Source organism: Moschus berezovskii, chromosome 5 (genome assembly GCF_049115385.1).
Source record: "Moschus berezovskii isolate FMDL1 chromosome 5, NW_MosBer_1.0, whole genome shotgun sequence".
NCBI classification, from domain to species: Eukaryota; Metazoa; Chordata; class Mammalia; order Artiodactyla; family Moschidae; genus Moschus; species Moschus berezovskii.
In genome coordinates this window covers 53,654,305-53,667,279 of record NC_142464.1, presented here as the reverse complement: position 1 = coordinate 53,667,279, position 12,975 = coordinate 53,654,305, and the positions used below count along the sequence as shown (strand labels likewise).

Here is a 12,975-nt window from a genome sequence, read left to right as displayed (position 1 = left end):
GGTTAGGTGTTAAAGTATATACTTTAAAAGAATGAGGAAGAGGTTTTAAGTCATTCTCTGAGAAGGGACACAATTATATTTAACAAGCCACAGCATATCCTGGACTCTGCTCCCTATTGTATCATTAAATAAGGAAATGTCTCCTTCCAGGGAGCTGAGGAAGGGAAGCCCCAGGGATTAGGGGAATGGGCATTTGGACTGGGGAGTGTTATTCACCCATGCTCAACCCTCTGGTCCAGCTTCCATCAGCACCGGCCGCCTCTGGCTTCAGCTAAACTCTGCTGTGGGCTTAACAGATCGATTCAGATCTTAACAAGGGGGCCACATCTTGGCACATCTGGCCAAGTGAATAAACCCTCACTTGTTTAAATGCTGGCTGTGTCTCCCTTCATACAAAAGCAGAATTCAGCCTGGAGCTCTCAGGGAGCGGTGAGATGGCACATCTCTGGTCTCGTGGTGTGTGCTGTGCAGTGGAGAAGCTCGGGGTGGGTGTGGAGAGAAGGAGCTGCTGAGTGTCTGGGCTGACTCGGCTAAGCCTCCAGTTGTGGGATGTTGGAGAACGTCCCCTCTGGCTTGCCGTTTCCTTGTCTGAAAAATGGGGTCAGCTGATTTATCACCAAGGATTCATCTGCTCTAATATTCTCTACTTATAAGATGATTTTAATCTTTATTCCCCCTCTTGTAATTTGGAGGTCTACATGATAACATAAAATGGTTAAACTTGCAGGGGCGGGCAGTTTGGACTGTACCCACCTTTTGAGGTGTCTCTTCCCACAGGTTTCCCATGACTAATCAAAAGGTGTGGCCGGCTCTTCTAACCTTCCTCTGCCTTTTGAAGAAGCTGCATTTTCCATTTTCATCTTTTAGAATGGTTGTTTTTCTCCCCCATCCCTAAACCCCGATCTTTCGGGGAGAAATATTCATGTGATGCAAAATCCGAAAGACAAGCAAAGACCAGCAGTGCAGGTCTCAGTCTCACCCTCTCTCCCGGTCACCGGGTCCTTCTCCACGTGACAACCAGTGCTGTGTGCACTGAAACAAAAGCGATATGTTTTTTCCTGTTTTTAAAAGTTGCACTTCTGAATTTGCTTAAAAACAAACAAACAACTGGAGACCATCCCATTATCTGCAGGAAATCTTCCTGATTTGAATAGCTGTTTAGTACTCCAGGAGCAGATGTACTATCATTTATGAAACCAACTTTCTCTTGGTGGACATTTAGGTTTTCCATCTTTTGCAGTTACAGATAGTGCTACAGTGAAAAGTCAGTTCAGGTCAGTTCAGTTCAGTCGCTCGGTCGTGTCTGACTCTTTGCAACCCCATGAACCACAGCACGCCAGGCCTCGCTGTCCATCATCAACTCCCGGAGTCCACCCAAACCCATGTCCATCGAGTCGATGATGCCATCCAGCCATCTTTTTCTCTGTCGTCCCCTTCTCCTCCTGCCCTCAATCTTTCCCAACATCAGGGTCTTTTCCAAAGTGAAAAGTCATACACACATCAATTTGCACAAACTTGAGAATGTATATTTGTAGAAGCAAATCCTAGAAGAATTTGGGGGTCAGAGGGGAGGGGCATTTACGCTTTTGATAGTACCTGATTTCCGTCCATGGAGATCATGCCCACAGCGATACATAAGGGCAGGCGTCCCCACTTCGACCAGTACAACGTAGTGTTGGACTTTTTGATCTCTGTGAACCTAGGTTCAAAATGGCATTTCAGTGTAGTGTATTTTTAATTTTTAAAAAATATTTAAAAAAATTATTTATTTTTTAATTGAGGGATAATTGCTTTACAGAATTTTGTTGATTTCTGTTAAATAGCAACATGAATTAAGCATGGGTATACATATGTTCCCTCTCTCCTGAACCTCCCTCCCATGTCCCTCCCCATCCCACTCCTCTCGATTGATACAGAGCCCCCGTTTGGGTTCCCTGAGTCATACAGCAAATTCTCATTGGCTGTCTATTTCACACATGGTAACGTGAGTCTCCCTGTTACTCTCTCCATACATCCCACCCTCTCCTCACGCCCCCGTGTCCGTAAGTCTGTTCTCTATGTCGATTTCTCCATTGTCAGAGTAGTTTTAATTTCCCTTTTTCTTGCTATAAGTGAGAATTTCTCTATTAACGAACAGTGTCATTTGCTCATTTTTCTTGATTGCTAGCCTTGTTTCTACTCAACTGTCAGTGCTCTAAAATAGAAACACTACCCCCTTTTTTATTTGCACACATTTGAGTATGAATATTCACAGATTCACAGAAATAAAAAAACCCAATAGGACGTTGTACTGGTCGAAGTGGGGACACCTGCCCTTATGTATCGCTGTGGGCATGATCTCCATGGATGGAAATCAGGCACTATCAAAAGCGTAAATGCCCCTACCCTCTGACCCCCAAATTCTTGTAGGATTTGCTGCTACAAATAGACATACTCAAACCTTTATCGATTCTTTACTGTCAGTAGAATACAAATCCACCTTCCTTGGGCTGAAATTCAGTGTCCTCCAGAGCTGAGGTTCTTCTTTCCTTTTCACCCTCATAGTCCCATGTCCTTTTGTGTTTTCACCCTGTTCTGTTCTCTGGCCAAATCCAGCTGCTTGCTGGACCCTCGGACAGCCACGTTTCCCTGCCTTCATGCCTCTGCTGAAGCTGTTCACAACACTTGTAGTGTTGTCCCTTTGCCTCCCTACCTAAAGAAGTCTTCAAAACCCTGTTGAAATGCCATTTCCTCCACAAAATCTGTCCCAGAGCCCCCAGTCAAAATGACTCTCGTTTGGTGCTGTGTTCCCTTAGGGTTTTGCTTTCAGTTTGACTGGCGCACTGCCCATGTTCTGTCCCGTGTCCCTGCTGTTTGCAAATGTGATTCCCTGATCCCAGACTCTGTGTGCTATCCACCTTTGCCCCTCCTACAGAACTGAAGAAAGGGCTCCCGATTTCTTCCTTCTCTGGAGAAGACTACAGTGACCTTTTTCTTTAAAATTGTGGTGAGAATATTCATAGCAAAACATTTACTGTTTTAGCCATTTAAAAATTTACAGTTCAGTGCCATTAAGTATATCCAAACTGTTGTGTGGCCATCACCACCATTCGTCTCCAGAACTCTTCTCACCTTGCAGAACTGAAACTCTGTGCTCATTAAAGCACAATTCCCCATTTCCCCTCCCAGTTGACCCTTGTAAACAACAATCTACTTTCTATCTGTGTGAATCTCACTTCTCTTGGTAACTCATGTAGGTGGAATCAAGCTGTATTCATTCTTTGGTGACTGGCTTTCATAATGTCCTCAAAGTTTACCTATATTGTAGCGTGTGCCATAATTCCCTTCCTTTTTAAGGCTGAATAATGTTCCATTGTGGTACATGTCTGTCTGCTTTTTGAAAATGTTAGTTGTTCAGTCGAGTTCAACTCTCTGTGATCCCATGGGCTATAGCCCGCCAGGCTCCTCTGTCCATGGGATTTCCCTGGCAAGAATACTGGAGTGAGTTGCCATCTCCTTCTCCAGGAGATCTTCCCAACCCAGGGACCAAACCTGGGTCTCCTGCATTGCAGGCAGATTCTTTACCGTTTGAGCCACCAGGGAAGCTCAGAATACCTGCCTTTTTGGTATTATAAATGAGGCTGCTGTGAAGCTGGTTGTAAGTCTATGAATATATCTTTTCCAGTCCCTGCTTTCAACTCAGATATAGACCCAGAAGTGGCATTGTTCAATTATACGGTAATTCTGTGCTTAATTCTTCTAGGGATTGCAGTACTGTTTTCCACAGTGGCTGCACCATTTTACATTCCCACCAGTAATGCACAAGCATTCTGACTTCTCTACATGCTCTCCAACATTTGGTCCTTTCTTTTTTTTTTTTTTTTAATAGTAATCATTCCAATGGGAGTAAAGGGGTCCACAGTAACCTTTTTGCTATTGTGTTTTGGACTGGGAGCTGACTGTGGCTCAGATCATGAACTCCTTATTGCAAAATTCAGACTTAAATTGAAGAAAGTAGGAAAAACCACTAGACCATTCAGGTATGACCTAAATCACATCCCGAACGATTTTACAGTGGAAGTGACAAATAGATTCAAGGGATTAGATCTGATAGAGTGCCTGAAGAACTATGGACGGAGGTTTGTGACATTATACAGGAGGCAGGGATCAAGACCATTCCCAAGAAAAAGAAATGCAAAAAGTCAAAATGGTTGTCTGAGGAGGCCTTACAAATAGCTGAGAAAAGAAGGAAAGCTAAAGGCAAAGGAGAAAAAGAAAGATGTACCCATTTGAATGCAGAGTTCCAAAGACTAGTAAGGAGAGATAAGAAAGCCTTCTTCAGTGATCAGTGCAAAGAAATAGAGGAAAACAATAGAATGGGAAAGACTAGAGATCTCTTCAAGAAAATTAGAGATACCAAGGGAACAAATGTGCAAAGATGGGCTTGATAAAGGACAGAAATGATATAGACCTAACGGAAGCAGAAGATATTAAGAAGAGGTGGCAAGAACACACAGAAGAACTATACAAAAAATATATCTTCATGACCCAGATAACCACGACGATGTGATCACTCACCTAGAGCCAGACATCCTGGAATGAGAAGTCAAGTGGGCCTTAGGAAGCATCACTATGAACAAAGCTAGTGGAGGTGATGGAATCCCAGTGGAGCTATTTCAAATCCTAAAAGATGATGCTGTGAAAGTGCTGCACTCAATATTCCATCACATTTGGAAAACTCAGCAGTGGCCACAGGACTGGAAAAGGTCAGTTTTCATTCCAATCCCAAAGAAAGGCAATGCCAAAGAATGTTCAAACTACTGCATAATTGCACTCATCTCACATGCTGGCAAAGTCATGCTCAAAATTCTCCAAGCCAGGCTTCAACAGTTATCTGAACCATGAAATTCCAGATGTTCAGGCTGGATTTAGAAAAGGCAGAGGAACCAGAGATCAAATTGCCAACATCCATCGGATCATTGAAAAAGCAAGAGAATTCCAGAGAAACATCTATTTCCGCTATTGATTATAATAGCCTTTGACTGTATGGATTACAGAAAGCTGTGGAAAACTCTTCAAGAGATGGGAATACCAGACCACCTTACCTGCCTCCTGAGAAATCTGTATGCAGGTCAAGAAGCAACAGTTACAACCAGACATGGAACAATGAACTGGTTCCAAATTGGGAAAGGAGTACGTCAAGGCTGTATATTGTCACCCTGCTTATTTAACTTCTATGCAGAGGACATCATGCAAAATCCTGGGCTGGATGAAACACCAGCTGGAATCAGGTTTGCCGGGAGAAATATCAGTAACCTCAGATATGCAGATGACACCACCTTTATGGCAGAAAGCAAACAATAACTAAAGAGCCTCTTAATGAAAGAGGAGAGTGAAAAAGTTGGCTTAAAATTCAGCATTCAGAAAACTAAGATCATGGCATGTGGTCCCATCACTTCATGGCAAATAGATGGGGAAACAATGGAAACAGTGAGAAAGTTTATTTTCCTGGGCTCCAAAATCACTGCAGATGGTGACTGCAGCCATGAAATTAAAAGACACTTGCTTCTTGGAAGGAAAGCTATGACCAACCTAGACAGCATTTTAAGAAGCAGAGATGTTACTTTGCTGACAAAGGTCTGTCTAGTCAAAGCTATGGTTTATCCAGTAGTAATGTATGGGTGTGAGAGTTGGACTATAAAGAAAGCTGAGCACCGAAGAATTGATGCTTTTGAACTGTGGTGTTAGAGAAGACTCTTGAGAGTCCCTTGGACTGCAAGGAGATCCAACCAGTCTATCCTAAAGAGATCAGTCCTGGATATTCCCTGGAAGGACTGATGCTGAAGATGAAGCTCCAATACTTTGGCCACCTGATTCGAAGAACTGACTCATTGGAAAAGACCCCGATACTGGGAAAGACTGAAGGCAGAAGGAGAAGCGGAATGCAGAAGATGAGATGTTGGATGGCATCAGACTCCATGGACATGAGTTTGAGCAAGCTGCAGGAGTTGGTGATAGACAGGGAAGCCTGGTGTGCTTCAGTCCACGGAATTGCAAAGAGTTGGACATGACTGATCAACTGAACTAAACTGAACTGACTGTGTTTTGGATGTCTAAATCACAAAGTCTCATTTAGAGAAGAGCTCTTAACATCCATCCATCCGTGCCTCCTAGTCAAAAAGCATTGCCTTGATTTCATGACAAAATTTTCCAGATTTTTTTCTGGAAGGAATGTCCACACCGAGAGGGCCTCATCATTGAAACAAGTAGATAAACCCACAGCTAAAAATCTTTCTTGGCACATACGGCGCCATCCATGGTGAAAAAAAATCAGACAACACAGTCTGTGGTCTGAGCCTGCCTATGTGTGATTTGGAGCAATAGAAACTTCCTGCTGGCTCATTCGTAATGTAGGCTTGTCCTGGCTCAGAACTTACGGAGAAAAAGGGGCCAGGCTGGCATCCCTGATATGTGTTCTCTCGGGTGCCACTTTGAACTCTTCTCCCATCCTCTCATTTGGCTGCTTTTGACTACCATTTGAAGTCAGGACAATAGTTTGAAAATGTCTGCAGCTGGACTGCCTCTTTTCCTCTCTAAGGCATGTTCACTGCTGCTGTTCAGGTTTTGCCCTGAACTAGCTTCTCCATTTGGAAACCGACTCTGGAATGATTGCCATGTAGCTTTGAAAGTCCCATTTTGATCAGCAGATGCTACTCAGTCTGGGGAGAGAGTTTAATGTGGCCTAATCTTCACTTGTGTGTTTGTTGGTTTTTCTCCAATTGTTTGGTAGTGCTTTCGACGTCCTTTATCTTCCACTTTCATTGCATGATGTAAATGGGTTTTTTTTTCTTCCAGGAATATAATGATTCAAGTATCTGTTAATATGGGCGGTGGGATGAACTGGGAGATTGGGACTGACATGTGTACCCTACTGATACTATGCATAAAGTAGATGGCTAATGAGAACATAGTGCCTAGAACAGGGGACTCTACTCAGCCCTCTGTGGTGACTTAAATGGGAAGTAAATGCAAAAAGAGGGGATATATGTATATGTATAGCCAATTCACTTTGCTATATAGTAGGAATGAACACCGCATTGTAAAGCAAATATGTGTGAGTGCCAAGTCGATTCAGTCAAGTCCAACTCTTCGCGACCCTATAGACTGTAGCCTGTTAGTCCCCTCTATCCATGGGATTCTCCAGGCAAGAATATTGGAGTGGGTTGCCATGCCCTCCTCCGGGAATCTTCCCGACCCAGGGATGGGTCCTGTGTCTCTTATGTCTCTCATTGACCTGCAGGTTCTTTACCAGTAGCGCCACCCGAGAAGCTCTGTAAAGCAATTAAAATGAAAATTAACAAGAATATGATCATTTTTAAACTTACTTCTTTTTTTTTTTTCTTCTCAGAATTTGGTACCATCTTTGGGCAGGCAGACTTCCCTGACAACGTCGGTGATACCCAGAGCGGAGCAAAGTGTGGCTTACAAAGACTTTATTTATTTCACCATCTTCGAAGGGAATGTTCGCAATGTGTCTGAAGTCTCGGTGGAGTATTTATGCTCTCAGCCTTGTGTTGTCAATTTGGAAGCAGTTGTTTCATCTGAGTTCAGAAGTAGCATTCCCGTGTACAAAAAAAGGTGGAGGAATGAGAAACATCTTCATACCAGCAGAACACAAATCGTACATGTGAAGTTCCCGAGCATCATGGTTTACAGAGATGACTATTTCATCAGACATTCCATTTCAGTGTCTGTGGTGATACTACGCGCCTGGATTACTCACCAATACAGCAGTGGGGACTTGAATGTTAAATGGGAGGAAAATGTGCTACACGCTGTAGCAAAGAATTACACGCTGTTGAAGACTGTCCCGCCTTTTGAACGCCCTTTCAAAGATCATCAAGTGTGCCTTGAGTGGAACATGGATTATATTTGGAACCTTCGAGCAAACAAGATTCCCCAGTGTCCTCTCGAGAATGGTAGGTCATTTGCCTTGCTAGGAACCTAATGCTCATTTCTTCAGACAGCCTGGATGGGAGGAGGAGGAGGAGTGTATGAGAAAATTCTTATCTGAGAGATGGGGGACACAAGGCATACTGAGTCTAATTTTGGACTTCGGGGAGAAAAGGGAGAAAATGAGAAGGCGTGAGAAGAGAAAGAGTAGGAGAGAACAGGATTGTAGATGGAGGTGAGAGAGGGACAGAAGGTCGTGGAAGGCTTTGAGAGGCTTGAATCTGCTTTCCGTTGAAGAGGAACATTAGTGCCACTGAAATAAGGATCTGGACGATCTTCCTCCCCATCTCTCTCAAAAAGCCCTCAAGTGTTGGTTTTGGTGCAGCATTAGCTTTTCAGCCAAGTACCTGAGTTCAGCTCCTGGCTCTGCCACTTTCTGCCAATGTAACTTTGGAACTTTCAGAACCTCAGTTTTCTTATCTGTAAAATGGGATAATAAATAACAATTCCCTCAGGGCACTGTGGTGAGAATTAAATGAGATGTGCTTAACACATAATCAACACTCAGTAAAAAGTAGTAGGCACAATGATGATAGAATGCAAACTCTACATTTTAACCCAGATGTCACAGGGTCGCAGCCACTGAAGGATCAATAGAGGAGGCTCCTCTGCCTTTTCTCAGCCTTCTTTAAGCACTGGGGGTGGAGGGCACTGGCTGCGTGCATTTGGAAGAAGAGGGCTATAGTTCTCTCCATTGTTGCAGGGGGCACCTTGCTATGTGGATGTGGTATGCCTGCCGGCTCTCTGCCCATCCTGCAACGGGGAGCCTACCCAGGCATGCTCCCAGGCACTCACCCCGAGCCTGGTCGTGTTTGCTAAAGTGGGACCCTAGGATCACCTGTAACAATCACCCAGGGCTCTTGTTGCAAATGCAGATTCCCATTTCCCGCTTAGACAGGATATGTGGGGTATCCGGCCCTGGAATTCACATTTTAAATACATTTCCATGACTCTGATGCACCTCAAAGCTTGCGAATCCCTGGAGCAAGGACAGAGCTGGTGGGACTTTGAGTTGAAGTGGCTGGACCCCCTGGCAGACTTGGAGGGTGGAGGAAATCCAATGGCAGTGAATATTTCCTGGGGTCACTCCCAAACAACCGGCATATAATGAGAACAGAATGGACCAGAGTAACCATGTGGTATATAGTTGGTCAGAGGCCACTTGCTGTAGAAACAACACATTTGGCATTTAAAAATACTCTTTATTTTGAAATAAATAGAGATTTGCAGGAAGTTGCAAAAATGGGAGCGAGTCCTTGTTTATTTCCCCCAGCTTCCCCTAACTGACATCTTCCATAACTAGAGTACAATATCAAAGCCAGGAAATTGACGCTGATCTAACACTCCTAACTAGACTGCAGACCTTCTTCAAAGTACACCTGTTTTTACAAGCACTTTTGTGTGTGCATAGTTCTAGACAATTTCATCCCACATTTTATTTTATAGTCCTCTTCTGTGTCTGGCTTATGTCTGAGCAGTGCTTTAAATGTAGAAAAATCTAGAAGAAGAATCCCCTTTCTCTCCTTCTGAGCGTGTGTGTGTGTGTGAGGGTGCACATTGGGGGTACAGCGGGATGGGCAGTTAAGCCTCTGAAATAGTCAAGCTGCATGCGTTTTGATGATCTGTGTGCATCCCTCTTCCAGGCAGGGCCCCATGCTAGCATCTGTCTGGAATGCCTTCCGCGGGGATACCTAATTTGTTAAGGAGAAGGCAGCACGGGGCACAGGCAGCCACAGTTTTGCTTTGCCTCCGATTGATTTTGTCAGGGCTTAATGATTCCATTTCATGTTTGGCAAATCACATATTTCTCACTGAAGAATGACTGAATTGCAAGCTGGAAGTTTTCAGATGAAGTCATTTATGAACCTGCTGAGTTCTTAGGGTGCCCGAACATACCCTTAAAATGCGAAACATCTTTTCTTTCTTTTGTTGTTCCTTCTCAGTAGTCACTGGGTTCAGGAACAGCACAGTGGGTTTTGTTTCTCCCCACCTCCTTCAGACCATTACTTTTGGGGGAAGAACCAGTCTAATAAAGGCATAATGCAGAAGAAAATCTTTTCTAAGAGTCAAAGTCACTGACAGTGGTGGAGGGGGGTGCTCCATCCACCCGCAAAACCAGCTATTTGCTGGGCTGAGGTTTGTTCACCAGGAAAGGGGAGCACTTCCCCTCCCTGTCTTAAAAAGGAAATCAAAAGAGAGTCTGCCGCAAGCCCCGTGGAAAGTGTCCACGACCTTTGTTCTTGATATCGGCGGCGCAATGGAAGGGGGCCAGGCCACTGGCTGGTTCCCAGTGGGGGCTTCTTTATTCTGCTCTTGAAGAACAAGAGTCAAGTCCGAACAACACGGTGGCATTACTGCGCCGCGGGGGTGCTTTCATGCCTGGCCCCTTCGCAGTCTGCCGCCAGCCCTGGTGTGGAGTGGGGGGGGATGTTTTCTGTGTCAAGTGCCTGCCGTCCTACAGGAGCTCTGCGTCTGAACTAAGGACCCCCGTGACTCACTTGCATTTTCTTTTCTTTTTATGATGAGAGAGCCCAGTCTCAGCGTGCACGTGCTCTGTGTGTGCGGTTGGAGCACCCCTCCACCTAAAGCCTTCAGTTAGGCTGACGGGGCCAGAGCTGCGTGCCCTGGCACTCTTTGCAGCTCATCTCCCATGCTGGGGTTGTGCCAGGCCGGCCGGTGAGCTGGTTTTGGGTGGAGGTGCAGCCGGCTTCCGTCCCGCCCTGCTGGGTCAACCTACCCCGGATCAGAAGCTGGCAGCCTTTCAGGACACGTTTGTGCCAAGGCTCGGCCACGTGCCCTGCCAATGCACCTGTTCCTGCCTTTGGCCAATAGATCCACCCTGCCCGGGGCCCGATGATTGTCTGTTCCCTCGGGGGGAGGACACCGGGCATTATCCGCTGCCCTGTCACACGTGTGCCTGACTCACGCATGAGCTCACCCAGAGAAAGAAATCAACCGCTCGGGCTGGTGGCTCCAGGGGGGCACCTGGACTGCGCGTTCTGTGGTGAGAGGTCAGCTGGCCCTGCGGCCTCCATCTTCAGCCCCTACTGTGTATTCAATCGCTGTTCACCACGTGTCTGCTGTCATCCTGGTCTGAGCCACCATTGTCCCTGTCTGGGTTCTGGCCGCAGTCTGCAAATGGCCTCCACGCTGGCCCTCCTCCCTCTAAGCAGCGACCCCTGCAGCCGGCTCCTCCCTGATGGAGTAGGGAAGGATCGCCCACATCCCTGAGCATGGTTTGTGGAATCTGTCCCTGTCCCCTTACCGGCCTCAGACACGCTCCCCCTTGCCCACCTGTTCCAGCCATGCAGGCCTGCTTGCTTCTCCCTTGATGTATCAAGTTCATTCCCACTTTGACACATCTGCATCACTGTCCCCTCCCCCTAACATGCTCCTCCCCCAGATCACTGTGTGACTTGCTCTCTTACCTCCTTGCAACCTCTGCATGAATGTCATCTTACTGGGGACAGCTCCCTGGACCACCTTATCTAAGACGGCAGCCCTACCGAGTTGTTCCCGCCATACCAGTATCCACCTTTCATTTCCTTCATAACCTTAGCACCCCCAGACCTTGTAATTAATTATACTGAATGGTTTATCTGCCTGTGGAGTGTCTCTGTACCAGCACACAGGCTCCACAAGGCCTGACTTGTCTGGTTCTGGTGCCTAGTGTGGTACCCCGTACACAGCAGGCACATGACAACCGCTTGTTGGTTGAGGGATGAGGGCTCTTAGCCAAGAGGCAAGGACCCTTTCTCTCTTAGCTTATGTGTGACCATCACACTGTGACAGCCTTCTTACATGGCTATGGTAGGGAGTATGTAGGGTGGGGTCAGCCATGTGCCTTCCCTAGGGCCTGTACACACTGAGGCTTCCTGGGTGCAGACCATTTTGCTGTGCTGGTTAAGGCAGCAGTGATTATTCTCCTTTGCAACTACACATGAGCACACCTTCACCCTGTACCTGCCCTCTAGTTCGAGTCTGTGATCACTCATCTGTATGCCTTGGCTAATGCATCTCTTTTTACTGGAAGCTGCCACCCCACTCCCCCCAACACTCTCCCAGCCCCACGGCCATCTTTCATGTTTTCCTAGCAAAATCATAGTCATATTTCAGTAGGCCGCTCAAATTTTCTACTCCTTCCCCACAAGGGTTTCTTCTTTTCTTTTCTTTCTTTTTTGACTCTCAGATAGGAAACTAACTTTCTGCCCTCCAGCTTCCTCTAGTTCTTGCTTTGTACTCACCACCCATTATGATGTGTTTCATGTTCAATTCCATAAAGATTGATTGAACACCTATCCTGCGCCAGTTTCTTTACCAAGTCTGGAGATTCAAAGACGCAGTCATGGTCCTTCTCTTTAAGGTGGTTATCCGGAAGTAAACTCAGCTCCCTATAGTAACAGTCACTTTCCCTTTCTGCGCACTCACTGTGTGCCAGGAACTGTGCTAAGTGCTTGTGCAAGTATCTAATTTAATGCTTTAATAAGGGCACTACTGCCATTATTTATAGAGGAGGAAACTGACTCAGAGAACTAGAGTAATTTGCCTAAAGTCACACAGCCAGTGATGGAACTAGGACTTGAACTCAAGTAGTCTGGTTCCCAAACACCACACTTAACCGCTAACCTATATTGCCAGGGGATGTTGTGAAACTATTTATTTAAGTCACTTATTCATAGAAAAAAGTTACTGAGCAATCGCATCTTAGGTACTTTGCAAGGGCTCTTCACAGAGGAAGTGACATTTAAACAGAAATTTTAAGAAAGAGTTGAGTTTCCATAGTCAGAAAAAGAATAAAGGAAAGAACCCACCTGCCAGTGCAGGAGACATGAGAGACACAGGTTCGATCCCTGAGTCGGGAAGATCCCCTGGAGGAGGGCATGGCAACCCACTCCAGTACTCTTGCCTGGAGAATCCCATGGACAGAGGAGTCTGGTGGGCTACAGTCCATGGGGTCACGAAGAGTCAGACATGAATGAAACA

General features: G+C 45.8%; 1 protein-coding gene across 2 annotated transcripts in view; it reads left to right on the top strand.

Annotated features, from left to right (window-relative positions):
* The window catches only part of SEL1L3 (SEL1L family member 3), a 112,297-nt gene that overhangs the window by 9,503 nt on the left and 89,819 nt on the right, over positions 1 to 12,975 (top strand). For both annotated transcript variants that reach the window (XM_055434425.2, XM_055434426.2), the window contains exon 2: positions 7,388 to 7,958. In XM_055434425.2, coding sequence (XP_055290400.2) covers positions 7,388 to 7,958 — 571 coding nt within the window. The remainder of the gene's footprint in view (positions 1 to 7,387; positions 7,959 to 12,975) is intronic.